At 46.9% G+C, this 15,083-nt stretch overlaps 1 protein-coding gene across 1 annotated transcript in view; it reads right to left on the bottom strand.

The window, feature by feature from the left end:
* Nucleotides 1-1,817: 1,817 nt before the first annotated feature.
* SEMA7A (semaphorin 7A (JohnMiltonHagen blood group)) overlaps nucleotides 1,818-15,083 on the bottom strand; it is a 76,118-nt gene continuing 62,852 nt past the window's right edge. Inside the window, exons 9-14 of the mRNA XM_063926441.1 lie at nucleotides 14,460-14,568; nucleotides 13,058-13,250; nucleotides 12,721-12,836; nucleotides 11,287-11,441; nucleotides 8,501-8,547; nucleotides 1,818-3,153 (exon numbers count right to left, since the gene is read on the bottom strand). Coding sequence (XP_063782511.1) covers nucleotides 2,816-3,153; nucleotides 8,501-8,547; nucleotides 11,287-11,441; nucleotides 12,721-12,836; nucleotides 13,058-13,250; nucleotides 14,460-14,568 — 958 coding nt within the window. The 3' untranslated portion in view covers nucleotides 1,818-2,815. The remainder of the gene's footprint in view (nucleotides 3,154-8,500; nucleotides 8,548-11,286; nucleotides 11,442-12,720; nucleotides 12,837-13,057; nucleotides 13,251-14,459; nucleotides 14,569-15,083) is intronic.

Raw genomic sequence — 15,083 nt, 5'->3', positions numbered from 1 at the left:
AATCTTAACTGAGGCTTGGAGGAGGGTCATAGGGGGAGGAGCCAGTGCACACCAGCTAGTCCTAAAGCTTTTACTTTGTGCCCAGTCTCCTGCGGAGCCGCTATTCCCCATGGTCCTTTCGGAGTCCCCAGCATCCACTAGGACGTTAGAGAAAAGCTTTTACAAAGTACAGCTGATTAGGACAGAATAAGACTTAAGTTGGCTACACACTAGGTGATATTTTAAACGATATTGCTCATTTTTGTTTTGAGCGATATCATTTGTAATATCACCCAGTGTGTACGCACAATCTCGTTAATGATGCACGCTCCCGCGGGTCGATAATGAGGTACTCTGTCGTCTGTACATGCAGGTCAATTTTGAGTATGTCGTTGACGATGCATGTACAGCACGGAGGTAGGATGATGCCACTGAACAATGGGGGTAATGCAGAGATGATCGTAGAAGTGCTAAATTTACGATAATTTACTCTGACATTCGGGGGATGCCCAGCACAGGGATAGCCTGCCCCGCATGTCAGTCCCTGCCCCCCCCCCCCCCCCCCAGCCACCCCGCACAGGAACAAAAGCCTTGCACGGCGGCGATACTTTTGTACCTGGCGAGTAGCTCCCTACCTGCACAGCTCCAGGGAGCTACACGCCGCGTACCGGGTTGCAGCAGCTGCATGTGACATCACGCAGCCACCGTGGCCCTCCTGCCCAACGGACCGGACATGCCTCCATTGTCTGGACCGTGCCACGCCAACGGCGTTCTAATGCTGTTAGCATGCCCCCTCCCGCCCCACAACCGCCTCTGCCTGTCAATCAGCGGGGGAGGGGGAAACGTGCAGTGCAGCCGCTGCACGTGCGCACTCCACAAAGTAATTCAGACTGTGATCGCTGCTGCTGCAGCGATGCAGTTTGAATTACCCCCAATATCATTAGCGATATTGGTGGTCATTCCGAGTTGATCGCTTGCTAGCAGTTTTTAGCAGCCGTGCAAACGCTATGCTGCCGCCCTCTGGGAGTGTATTTTAGCTTAGCAGAAGTGCGAACGATTGTAACGCAGAGCAGCTACAAAATAATTTTGTGCCGTTTCAGAGTAGCTTCAAACCTACTCAGCGCTTGTGATCACTTCAGACCATTCAGTTCCTGATTTAACATCACAAACACGCCCTGCGTTCGCCCAGTCACGCCTGCATTTTTCCGAACACTCCCTGAAAACGGTCAGATGACACCCAGAAACGCCCTCTTCCTGTCAATCACTCTGCGGCTGCCAGTGCGACTGAATAGCATCGCTGGACCCTGTGTAAAACTACATTGTTCGTTGTAACAGTACGCCGCATACGCATGCGCAGAAGTACCATTTTTTTGCCTCAACGCTGCACAGCGAACAAATGCAGCTAGCGAACAACTCGGAATGACCACCCTTGTTGTGTGTGTACGCACTACCTCGTTCGGCCGGGAGTTCAAGGGAAACACGATATCGGTCATGAAGCGTATCATCTAGTCACTCTAGTGTGTACCCAGCTTTACATATCTATACAAAAAAGGTAAATATCTAATATTATCCCTTTAACCTGGGAGTCTGGGACACTCATAAATTACACAAGTTCTGTGGCTTCCTGACTACAAGCCTGCATTTCACCTGGTTTTAAGCAGCCACAGAACCTGTGTAATTCATGAGTGTCCCAGGTTAAAGGGATAATATGGTCAGCCTAGACTTTAGTACTGCAGTGTGCCCTGTGATAATAATAACGCCAGCACAAGCTGGCATAATAACAGGGCAGCACTGCAATAAGCAGCCTTGTACACAGCTTTCGCAACCCCCCCCCCCCCCCCCCCCCCCCGAGAGAAAGCTATGGGGGACTGTGCTACGGCGATTAGCTCTGTGTGTCCAATCCTTTGGGGGAGGGAGACAAAAATGATTGGGTTACCCCCTATTGAAGACTGGGCCTGACACTGTAGCACTGGGCTTGTAGAAAATGGAAGGATTTTTTTTTTCTTTTCTTAGTTAATTAAATAATTTATTCCATTCTGACAGGCCAGATAGCTCAAACAGCATGTGATAATTCTAACCATCGAGCCTGAAAAATTATTGGGCCCCTGCACTAAGAGAGGAGCGGCCTAATGCTGAGTAGCATTAGGAACTCCTGGTGCACCTGGCTGGTGGGTACCAGGGTAATATAATCTTAGCATAGAGTGCGTGCTCTAAAAAGCAGAACCTGCAATCCTTTCTATCGCATGCGGGAGGCCGCCCATTGCAAAGCAAGGCCGCCCAGCATGCTAAATGTCCTGCCCAATCACTGCAACTGCAATTTAAGTTGCAGCAACTGTGGATGACCCCCCCCCCCCCCCTTCCCCGGCAGGCGGCCTGCCGCCATTTTTCCCATCGGAGCAGCTGCCCTGAAAACGCAGCCAACCCGCCCCCGCTTTCCCCACACCGTCCACGAATGCCTCTACCTGTCAATCAGGTACAGGCGTTCGCAGCCAATGTGATGCGATCACATTGGCCTGGCCACACACACGCAGGACGGACCTGCGCATGCGCTTTAGTACAAGGGAATGGGGATATTGTGGTCGCATCACGTTGCGATGCGACCTAAATAACCCCTAAATGCAGTATAATAGAAATTTTATCTTAGCCAGAATTCCCCAGTGCTTTACTGAGTGAAGAAACTGAAAGGAGAATAAAACTTCTGTATTTGTTGTATTTCTGCTAGTTGTTCTCTTGTATTTCATCGCAACAAATACATTTTTATTCTTGACGTAAAATATTAATCAGTCATGACCTCTAGGTCAAGGAACTGATCCACTACAAACAAAGAGTGGTTGTGTCACATGAATACCAGACGTAGCATGGTTAAACCCACAAACCAGTTGTATTGTATCCTCATAGCGTTATTCGGTACTTTCATGTTATACTCTAATATCACATGCTGTGTTGCCACTTCCTCTGCTAGGCATTGGTATTTCCCAGGGTATGTGACCTGTTTAAAAAACATGTAGCAGACACCATTATGACGGATACAGGGTCCCATTTCAGTGTCACCATTTTTCCAGCTGTAAGTGGCATGATTTGACACTGCCGGACAGGACATGAAATACATGCGTGGTGCCGGAACATCGGTTGAGTGTGCAAGTGCAGTTCTTTTTAGAGGCTGAGGATGTGTCTCTAGGGAGAGGGAGAAAGATTTTAGGGTCACATTAAGTAATATATCAGATCCATAGCCACCAGTATTTTAAACATGCATGCATAATAATGAATATGATAATATGGGGTTTAGTATGAAATACCTACAATCAAAATCCCAATGGTCAAAATACCAACAACAATTGACCGATGGTCAACATCCTGGCAAGGTCAAAATACCCACAAGGTCAACATACCAACATTTACAATACCGACAAGTTCAAAATACCGACATTTAAACTGTCGACAGGTCAAAAAGTTGACAAGTTTTTCATTGTTTTTTGTGTGTATGTCGACATAGGGACATAGGTTGACATGGACACCATATAAGTGTACCGCATTTGCTCGCCATGCTGCGCTCGGCACACTATTATATCCCCCCCCCCCCCCCAAGGTCCACTGGGATGGTAAAATATGAATAAGTCGGTTTCAATAGAAAAATCCTTAAAAACTCATGTCGACTTTTTGACCTGTCATCATTTTAAATTTGTTGGTATTTAAAATGTTGGTATTTTGACCATGTCGGGATTTTGACCGCCGTGATTTTGATTGTAGGTAAACTGACCGCATCCCAATAATATGTTATACTTACAAACAGTGTAATGTTCTTCTGTAACCAGGGTCGAACCAATGTTTGTGAAAACTTGGGCAGTACGGATGGTGTAATGGTTAGCATTACTGCCTCGCAGCACTGAGGTAATGGGTTCAATTCCCACCATGGCCCTAACTGTGTGGAGTTTGTATATTCTCCCCGTACTTGTGTGGGTTTCCACCCACAATCCAAAAATATACTGGCAGGTTAATTGGCTACCAACAAAATTAACCCTAGCATGAATGTGTGTGCATGTACATGTGATAGGGAATATAGATTGTAAGCTCCACTGGGGCAGGGACTGATGTAAATGGCCAAATATTTTCTGTAAAGCACTGCGGAATATGTGTGCGCTATATAAAATAACTGGTAATAAATAAATAAAACTGAAGGGCAGCTAATTAATGTTCTCACAAACCTTGGTTTGACCCTGGTTATACAAGTACAAGTAAAATTGTCCATATGGTATGCTGGCGATGTTATTTAAAAGTATAATGTTCAAATACTCTAAGTGCCATCACAAATAGTGCCCCAGGGCCGGTGGAAGGTCTCTCTGCACCCTAGGCAACGCTTCAGCCTTGCGCCCCATAACCTGCAAACCCCTGCAACATTTTTGACTTTGTCACAATATAGTTTCACTTTAAAAGTCCTTGGGGTATATTTACAAAGATTCGTGTTTTGGCCGTTTTGAAGGGTGTTTGAACTCGAATGGTATCGGGTGCATTTTACTGCAACTTTTTGAATCCTGATATGGTCATTCACTAAGCTGCCGACTTTTCACAATTCGTATTTTCCGATGTCGATGTGATTCGTAATATCAGGCAGTGTTTTACGGGAGTGATGAGTAAAACACTGCCTGACAAAACACAAGGAATCCCGGGCGGATCTGTGAGATCCGTGCAGGGCTTCATTGTGTACCTTAAAAAGGTTTTTAAAGTGTTTAAAAATCTGAAAAAAATTGTGTGGGGTCCCCCCTCCTAAGCATAACCAGCCTCGGGCTCTTTGAGCCGGTCCTGGTTGAAAAAATATGGGAGGGGGAATTGACAGGGGTTCCCCCATATTTGATCAACCAGCACCAGGCTCTGCGCCTGGTCCTGGTGCAAAAAATACGGGGGACAAAAAGCGTAGGGGTCCCCCGTATTTTTTGAACCAGCACCGGGCTCTACTAGTCAGAGAGATAATGCAATGCCACAGCCGGGGGACACTTTTATATAGGTCCCTGCGGCCCTGGCATTAAATCACTAACTAGTCACCCCTGGCCGGGGTACCCTGGAGGAGTGGGGACCCCTTAAATCAAGGGGTCCCCCTCCTCCAGCCACCCAAGGGCCAGGGGTGAAGCCCGAGGCTGTCCCCCCCCATCCATGGGCTGCGGATGGGGGGCTGATAGCCAAGTGTAAAATAAAAGAATATTGTTTTTTGCACAAGAACTACAAGTCCCTGCAAGCCTCCCCCGCAAGCTGGTACTTGGAGAACCACAAGTTCCAGCATGCGGGGGTTAAACGGGCCCGCTGGTACCTATAGTTCTTCTGCAAAAAAATACCCAAATAAAAACAGGACACACACACCTTGAAAGTACAACTTTATTACATACATTCCGACACACACATACTTACCTATGTTCAGATGCCGACTCGGCCCACGTCTCGACGTCGATTCCAGGGTACCTGAAAACAGTGCTTAAAGTGGTCCTAGAGAGGTGGTGGAACTCACCCCCCTTCCCATGGCGGCAATTCAACAAAGGTATTGCGCGCGCCGCAAAAAGAGGCGTGGTCTCAAAAAAGGGGCGTGTTACACAATAGTAATAACGCCCACAGTAGTAGAACCCAATAATACACATAATGCCTACAGCAGTAGCGCCTCTTATACAATGCCCACAGTGGTAGCGCCCCTTATATAGAGCCCATAGTAGTGGTGCCCCTTATGCAATGCTTGCAATAGCAATGCCCCTTATGACCCCAGGAGTGATGCCCCTTATGAAGTGCCCCCTTTACAATGCCCTCATTAGTAGTGCCCCCAGTAGTAATGCCCTTAATGGTAATGCCCCCAGTCGTTTAGCCCCTGTAGTTATGCCCCCTTGTAGTTTAGCCCCCAGTAGTAATGCCTCCAAGTAGTAATGCCCCCAGTAGTTTAACCCCTGTAGTTACGCCCCCAGTAGTAATGCCACTGTAGTTATGCCCCCAGTAGTAATGCCCTCCTGTAGTTTGCCCCCCAGTAGCTTGCACCCAGCAGTAATGTCTCCCAGTAGTTTGCCCCCAGTAGTAATGCCCCCCCAGTAGTAATGCCCTCCTCTAGTTTGCCCCCAGTAGTAATGTCCCCCAGTAGTTTGCCCCCCAGTAGTAATGTTCCCCAGTAAATGCCCCCCAGTAGTTTGCCCCCCAGTAGATGCCCCCCAGTAGTAATGCCCTCCTGTAGTTTGCCCCCTTGTAGTAATGTCCCCCAGTAGTACTGCCCCTCAGTAGTCTGTCCCCCAGTAGTAATGCCCTCCTGTAGTTTGTCCCCTTGTAGTAATGTCCCCCAGTAGAACTGCCCCTCAGTAGTCTGTCCCCCAGTAGTAATGCCCTCCTGTAGTTTGCCCCCTTGTAGTAATGTCCCCCAGTAGTACTGCCCCTCAGTAGTCTGTCCCCCAGTAGTAATGCCCTTCTGTAGTTTGCCCCCAGTAGTAATGTCCCCCAGTAAATGCCCCCCAGTAGTAATGCCCCCTCAGTAGTTTGCCCCCCAGCTGCTACACAAATAAAATAAAAAAAAACAACACAGCACACACCATACTTACCAAGCCCCGCTCCGTGTCCGGCCACTGCAGTCCTCTCGCCGCCCGCTCCTCTGCACTATGAGAGAGACGTCATGACGTCTCTCCCATAGCGCGCACTGACTGAGCCGGAAGCCGGAGCTGGAGCTCAGTACTGAGCTCCTGCCTCCGGCTGCCGCTGTGCGGGAAGACGGGCGCCCGCTGGTAACACACTCTCAGCGGGCGCCCGTCATCTCCCTGCAGCGACGGGGACACATCGCCGGGTTAGGTGAGCCAGAGGAGGCGGAACTGCATTCCGTCTCCAAGTGGAACTGACGGAACGCAGTTCCGGCCCGTTCCGGCTCACTTTAACCCCTGCCTGAAAATAAAATTATACTCACCTAAATCCAGTGTGTCGTGTCCTTTTTTAATAATCCACGTACTTGGCAAAACAAAAAAACGGAAACCCGACCACGCACTGAAAGGGGTCCCATGTTTACACATGGGACCCCTTTCCCCGACTGCCAGGACCCCCCCTGACTCCTGTCAAAGAGGGTCCCTTCAGCCAATCAGGGAGCGCCACGTCGTGGCACTCTCCTGATTGGCTGTGTGCTCCTGTAGTGTCTGTGAGGCAGCACACGGCAGAGATACAATGTAGCGCCTATGCGCTCCATTGTAGCCAATGGTGGGAACTTTGCGGTCAGCGGTGAGGTTACTCTGTGTCCTGTTTTTATTTGGGTATTTTTTTTGCAGAAGAACTATAGGTACTAGCGGGACAGTTTAACCCCCACATGCTGGTACTTGTGGTTCTCCAAGTACCAGCTTGCGGGGGAGGCTTGCAGGGACTTGTAGTTCTTGTGCAAAAAACAATATTCTTTTATTTTACACTTGGCTATCAGCCCCCCATCCGCAGCCCATGGATGGGGGGGGGGACAGCCTCGGGCTTCACCCCTGGCCCTTGGGTGGCTGGAGGGGGGGGACCCCTTGATTTTTAGTAAATACTGGCCCTTGAGTGCCATCTATTCTTAATATACTGTATAATACCATATATGGGGTTTGGTGGGTATATTCAATTGGGATTGATACGGGATGCCACCAGTCAGAATACCGCCAGTGGCATTCCGAATGCCAAAATACCAACATTTTGAATTAAATTAATTAAAATTACCCCTTACCCTAACCCTCCATCCCCTCAGCCTAACCTAACCCTCCCCAGCATACTAACATTCAGGATGCCAGCTGTCGGGAATCCAGTATCAGCATTCTGAACACTGGGATGCCAACTACATCTCTTTAATTGTAAGTGTATACATACATATATACATACAGACATACATATATTTGTATACTCCTTATTGTGTTCCATCCCCTCATCTGTAAGTTCATTACTGACCCGCATACAGAGGCAGCCTTCAGTTTATTGCTGGATGAATTCAGTGGTGCCCTCCAGTGGTCGGAGACCCTAGGAAGCCGCCTGAAGCTGCCTAATGGTAGAGCTGGCCCTGTAGTGCCCGTAGTACACATTACACAACACAGAAGCCCCAGTCCACATTAGCCACAGTGCCCCTCACTGATGATGTAGCTATGTGTGGGCACCTGGGCAACAGCACCATCTGCCCTGTTGTTAATCCAGCAGTGGGCGAGAATCAAATGTTCCGTCCTCCCCTCCCGTCCCCATCGCGCCCGCCGGCAGTATTCAAATGTTGCCGCCGACGGGCGCGATATCAGCATTTCAGCTCGCCACCCCCAGGGGTGGTGAGCTGAAATGTGCGAAAAGTGACCCATTTGGACGTCTCTTATGGTCGTGATCAGCGCGATAAAAGGGGGCCATAGAATATCGCCCCACAATCTCTCATCACTTTAGACAGGAGATCAGGCGCAATAAAACATTTGAATCTCGCCCACTGTGTGTAACTGTACGTTTTGCAGCTGTGGGCAAGGTATGTGGTGCGCTACTTCCCTGATGTAGAAAACTGCTTCTGCTGTATTTTGATCAATAAATATATACTCACCCTGGCCATTATTACACATGGCTCCCTGTGTCAGGTTCTGCAAGGATCTGTAAAGAGTGAAAGACATGCACTAAGGAAATTAATTACTGACATAGAATGAGTCAGCAGTAGACCCAAGAGCAGTATTATCATTATTATGAACCAATACTACATGTGTAATTTGTAATACAAAATAAATAACATTACACATAGAATTAAGATAAAAAAGCTCAGATAATGTAATATAAATAGAATTAAATCTAGATCAGTATGTGGAAATTTTCTTTCCACTGTCATTTCCCTCATAGGCTTTTCCTGTTAGCTGCACTGCAGGACAGAGTTGTATAGTGTGATAGTTTGCAAAGCAATAAACTGTGCCAAATATGTTTGTTATGTTGTTTTTTTCTGGCTTTATATTCAAAATAATATTTACTCTCTCCAAAACTATGGAAATGGTAATGGAAATGGGAGGATAATAATATACAGTATGTCTAACGAGTGACTCTGAACCTCATTAATTCAATGAGGAAATGTTACGTGGACAACAGTGTGCGATGGGCTATCTGATGGTTCTTGGTGACGCTCACGCAATTACCCTTGCCCAGCAGTTTTTTAGCCTCCTGCAGCCAGAGATTTTGCCTATAGCAGCCGCCTTTCCAGGGCAGATTAGGTCCGCCCCGTACTCAGGTGCCCCCAGATTTCATGTATAGACAAGGCGGCTATTAGAGGCTGGGCAAGAGTAGGTTGCAGTATGGTGAGACGTACACAGAACCCTGGCTAGATGCCGCTGCACTATTTGCGGACAGAGAGAGATAACCTAATGCACGTGTGTGCAACAATGCACAGGTTGGAATATAAAATTAACACAATAACTATGTACATGCAACAATGCACAGGTTGTTATGAGCAACAAGACTGTAAATATTAATGATTTGTAATGCAACAATGCACAGGATGGATATAATAAAGAAATGTAGACATGACAATGCCTGTGTGGAAATTCCACACCAAAACCTGAGTTCACGGCTAGCTGGATCAGATCAGGAGTCAATCAGGCAAGGTCTCCAAACATGGGAGTTACACAGGTTGACAGGTTCTCACAAATGCAGGAACTGTCACCAGCGTTTTGGGAGTCTACTGGGGAAGAATATAAATGGTACTACACCAATCACTACAAGAACCTTAATTAATAACTAAGTGCAGGTACAAAGAACTTAGGCAATGGGGAACGCCTTCTGCTTCCGGGGTCCCTGTTGCCAAGGAGTGCGGTGGTCCCCAGCGCCCGGCATCAGCCTGTTGCTAGGCACCGGGCGGGGACCAGGAGACCTTGTACCCAGCATACGCCTGTTGCTAGGCGCCGGATGGGGGTCAGCAGGAGGTGCGGCGTCCCGGCTCCTAAGCAACGGCTGGGGCGTGCGCCTCCCGGCGCTAACAGGAAATTCAATTAGGAGCATGGTTGCGTGCCGTAACCTTGCATGTTAATATTCACGTGATATTTTCACACGGATACATGTACTAACCAATTGCAGGCATCAGCGACTTCCCGGCATGCTTGCCTTCTTTGCTGCCTCCTCCTTCGGGAGGAGGCCGCGTGGTAGGTGTATGGGGGCATGGCCGGTGGCAAGGTGGGCTCTCCGGGGACGTAGCCTGTGGCAAGATAGGCTGTATGGGGCATGGCCAGCGGTTCATAGGTGTAGCATCACAAATGCATCATCATGGCTCCGCCCCCCGCTCTACAGTGTCGAGAAAAGAGGCACTGCAGAGCGGGGGGTGGAGCTATCTACTGTATGATGATGCGATTCAGTGCAAATCGTGTCATCGAATCCCCTTGGACCGATCACTTTTTCTCTGCTGTGTGTGGCCAGAGGGGGGTGCTGGGGGCTGGCAGGGAAAGGGGGAGACTTGCCCACCTTTCCTGGGGGCTGGGAGGGCCACCCAATTTTCAAGAGCCCAGCCATTTCAGTAGAGTAGGAAAGTATGCTTCCCGGCGAGTCTGGCCGATGTTTTAAAGTAGTGTTCATTTAAAAGGCAAAACCATGTTGGCTTTGCCAAGTCTCAGAACATAGGGGGTCATTCCGAGCACAGGGTTAGCCCGCCCCGCATGTCAGTCTGCCCCTTCCCGCACAGAAGTGCAAAGGCATCGCACAACGGTGCTGCCTTTGCACTTCAAGAGTAGCACCTGGCCATCGCAGATTTAGCGAGCTGGCCAGGAGCTACTCATCGCTCCCTGGCCCGCAGCGGCTGTGTGTGACGTCACGCAGCCGCTGCGGCCCGCCCCCCATTCGGTCCAGCCACGCCTGCGTTGGCCAGACCAAACCCATGAAACGGCGGCCAAACGCTGCCGTTGCGCCCCCTCCCGCCCAGCGATTGCCTCTGCCTGTCAATCAGGCAGAGGCGATCGCACCCCTGCTATGGCCTTCGGCTGTCTGGCATGCGCTGGCGCACTACGGCGTCGGCGCATGCACAGCAGGGACCCGTTTGCTCTGCAGCGTTAAAACGCAGCGAGCGAACGGGTCAGAATGACCCCCATAGTAAGAGTACTGAGATGAGAGCTAATCTTACATGTCACTTAAAAGCATTGTCTCCTACACTGTATTTTCAATGTGATGTGATGACTGTAATAATTAACTAAAATCAGCACTATTCCAATGTCACTGCTGTTTTAAAAGGGCTAAATGATAATTTCTATCACTAAAAATAGAATTCTTGTCAGTGATTTATCTCATTATAATCACACATAAATACCTAAAGCAGAAGGTTAACAATGTACTAAATGAGTACGTGATGAGTTTAGGGATATGACCCACCTCTTAGTCCTTAGAATAGACTGACATTCCATATTATTCCAACCACAGTAAGGATCCCTTGATTGAATGCAGTCTGTGCAGCTGTTGTTGTAGGCAGTACAGTCATCCAGTGGGACCCTAGAAACTTCCCGGCCAGTTCCTACATATAAGGCATGCTGTATGAAGAACACAATATACATTGCACATTATTTACCAACTAGTATGGTATCATCACATCCCACCATTGCCAGCAGACTCCTACATCACTTCCTGTCTCTTCTATTCTTCTATGCAAAGTACTGCCCTCTTCTATTGAAAGATTTATGAAAAGAGGATATGTAGAAAGAGGTTACAGAAACATGTGAGAATGTGATGGAGGGAAGTCTGATTATGAAAGAATACACTGTATATATGTGCACGGGGGGGAAGGGCAGAGATAAGAGAGTATGAAACATATGATTTAGATGGGTGTGGATTATTAGATCTACACTATAAAGGTCTACAGTCAATAGGTCGACCACTAATGGTAGACATGCATTAGGTTGACAGGGTCAAAAGGTCAACCCGGTCAATGTCGACATGGAATAGGTAGACCGTAGGAAAGGTAAACACAATGTTGGGGGGGGGTTGGGGGTTTTGTCAATTTTCTGCCACAAACAAGCCCCATTAGTGTGCCAAGTCCCCTCCCGATCGTAGTCCACGTGGATGGTAATGTATGAGAGTGACCATGTAGACCTTTTAAACTGTCTGCCTTTGACCCTGTTGACCCAATGCATGTCAACCTTTAGTAGTCAACCTATTGACTGTAGACCTTTTTGTAGTTACATATGTGGAAATTGATGCAAGACTAAGTATAAAGCAGATATAATGAAGCCTATAAATACAGACTACTGGACTAAAGTTTTATGTTAAATTTGTGGTTACAAATCTCCTTTTCATTTTACATTTACAAACTAAATAAAACTGTAAACCGGGGTCTTTTGCATTTTGGGGTTTGTTGTGTTTGTGTGTCATATTCAATTTGAGATTTTTCCACTACGGTAGCTGTGGTATAATAAAGTAACTCTGTAGCATTCCACAAACACATCACTTCATATCTGCTATTTTGTCTCCTGTTTCCTGTGACCCCAGTATCTGTATGGTGTCCATAATTTCCTGAATCACAGTATCTCTACTGTGTGCGTCATTTACTGTAAAATCAGTGTCTGCATGGTGTCCGTCAGTTCCTATAACCCTAGTGTCTCTATGGTGTCCGTCATTTCCTGTGACCCCAGTGTCTGCATGGTGTCCATCAGTTCCTGTGATCTTAGTGTCTCTATGGTGTTCGTCATTTCTTGCGACCCAAGTGTCTCTATGGTGTCCATCATTCCCTGTGACCACAGTATCTCTACAGTGTCCGTCATTTCCTGCGACCCCAGTGTCTCTATGGTGTCTGTCATTTCCTGTGCTTCTCACCTCTCTCGGCTCCAGCTCCAGGTGCAGGATCTGTTCTTCCTGGCTGAAGGGACGCAATTCCAGAACATTCAAAGCTCCATCATTATGCTCTATAACTTTGTGCACAGTCCCACTTTCTAGGGGATAAAGTGCAGATTAGCATTATTACAAAATATTGTAACAAATAATATTTTTTAATCAACATTAACAGTAAAAAAAAAGAACATACACATATTGTACTTGTTATAGGCTAAGGCTGTAATATTTTTGTGACTGCCTAAAGTATGAAGGTAAAAATATCATGAAGCCATGATATTCTGAAGAAATTATAACGATGGTATGACTTTTTTTTTGTTACCTGTAGCTAATAAGAGGACTCTGTAGTGCTCCTCGTTAGCTGCTGTTATCTCATCCACAACTATTTTTATGTAGTGGGTCAGAGTCTGAAAAACTTCCTTCTTTCCTGATGGCTTTACTGAGTCTGTCAATTCTGGGAAGTTGGATGCCTCATCAGATGTATCCTCTGGGGTTAGCTCTGGTGATGGGAGGCACTAAGAGAGGAGAGTAAGAGAATTTGAGGCTAGAACACAGACACTTGATAGATGATTAGAGAGGCTGAAACTTATTTTTTTATGAAGCAGTGAACTTTATTGTGTATGACTTCACCTTTTGTGTGGACAACCATAAAAATAATATACAATGAATCAATATCTACAGATACGTCACTCTTATGGAACGTTATTGTGCTTATCAGCCCACAGATAGATAAACCATTTCCTATTCCACCATGCTATCTCAGAATTGGACACAATCTCACTAGAGCCAGGTACATGGCACCTGATCCAGTCTAACACTTTAACATCTTCCCTTAATGTTGCTAAAAAATATAACTCCTTTGAAGTCCTTACTATATGTTATTTGGTCCCAGATTGCTTGCACAAGATGTATCCTAATGTATCTCCCACTTGATGGGGACAGTGTGGTTTGCCAGGCACCTACTTTATGCTTGGTGGTTGTGTCCTAAAATCATTCTTTTTTGGACATTGATTCACTCCCTCATATTGGCTGTTATGGGATTCACCATGCCCCTTATACCTGTGCACCTTCTATTATGCCTTCCTGCTTGCAACTTCCCTAAACATACCAACACAGAAATAACCTAATCCTCCACATCGCTTGCGCAGAGCGAGATACCAACTGGCACGTAATTGGAAATGGCCAAATCCTCCCTATAAAACAAGAAGTGGTAAACTGGATCTGGTTCATCTCTCAAATGGAATCTGTTACTGGGCTCCTTAACAGCACCATTAAAAAGCACCATGCAGCCTGGACCCTTTGATAATCACACAATGTCACTCCAATTCCTGGCACCTATTAACATCTTACTCCCACTCTCTCAACTCTCTGCCCTCCGCCACTATGTCCTAGTCCCCCCCCCCCCCCCCCACCCACCTCACCCCACTCTGGTCTTCTGACCCAATACTCTCTATGTACCCTTTATTTTCTGTACATCTTAATGCATACACTAATCTAATATTCTCCCCCCACTTCTCTATGTTCATTCACTCCCTCCAGTCACTATCTCCTTGTTTCAAATATGTTCCCATTTATTGGTTTCACATCTGTTGGGACCTGTCCCCTACTATTGTTAAATGTGTCATGTCTGATTCTGCAGCTGTATTTTAATTACGTCACACCTTGTTTCTTCTGAAAATAAGATATTTCATAAATGATATGCAATATTGTGAAAAGCTTATTACCGTGCCGGGGCGAATCTTTAAATCTTTTTTTGAAGACCCGAGAAAGCTGGAAGTGTTGAAAACAAACTCAATGTCTTCAATGTTATAGGAGCAGACAGCACTGTGATTCCTAAAAAGGGGAGATATGTCACAGGAGTTGAAATGCACAATAGAGAAACACTGTGTAATACATTATTAGCCAGACTGTTGTTATACACATACTGGTGGTACACATACTGAAGTTTTGGTTGCCAGTTGTTCCTATTGTGTCTGCTAAGTACTGCCCTTCTTATCTTATATGATGGACTATTGCACTATCAGCATAATGGGGGTCATTCCGAGTTGTTCGCTCGTTGCCGATTTTCGCAACGGAGCGATTAAGGCAAAAATGCGCATGGTTCGCAGTGCGCATGCGGTTAGTATTTTACCACAAAACTTAGTAGATTTACTCACGCCCGAACGAAGATTTTTCATCGTTGAAGTGATCGTAGTGTGATTGACAGGAAGTGGGTGTTTCTGGGCGGAAACTGGCCGTTTTCTGGGAGTGTGCGGAAAAACGCAGGCGTGCCAGGGAAAAACGCGGGAGTGTCTGGAGAAACGGGGGAGTGGCTGGCCGAACGCTGGGCGTGTGTGTGACGTCAAACC

The sequence above is a fragment of the Pseudophryne corroboree genome, chromosome 6 (assembly GCF_028390025.1).
Source record: "Pseudophryne corroboree isolate aPseCor3 chromosome 6, aPseCor3.hap2, whole genome shotgun sequence".
Classification (NCBI taxonomy): domain Eukaryota; kingdom Metazoa; phylum Chordata; class Amphibia; order Anura; family Myobatrachidae; genus Pseudophryne; species Pseudophryne corroboree.
This window is presented reverse-complemented; position numbering and strand designations above follow the sequence as displayed.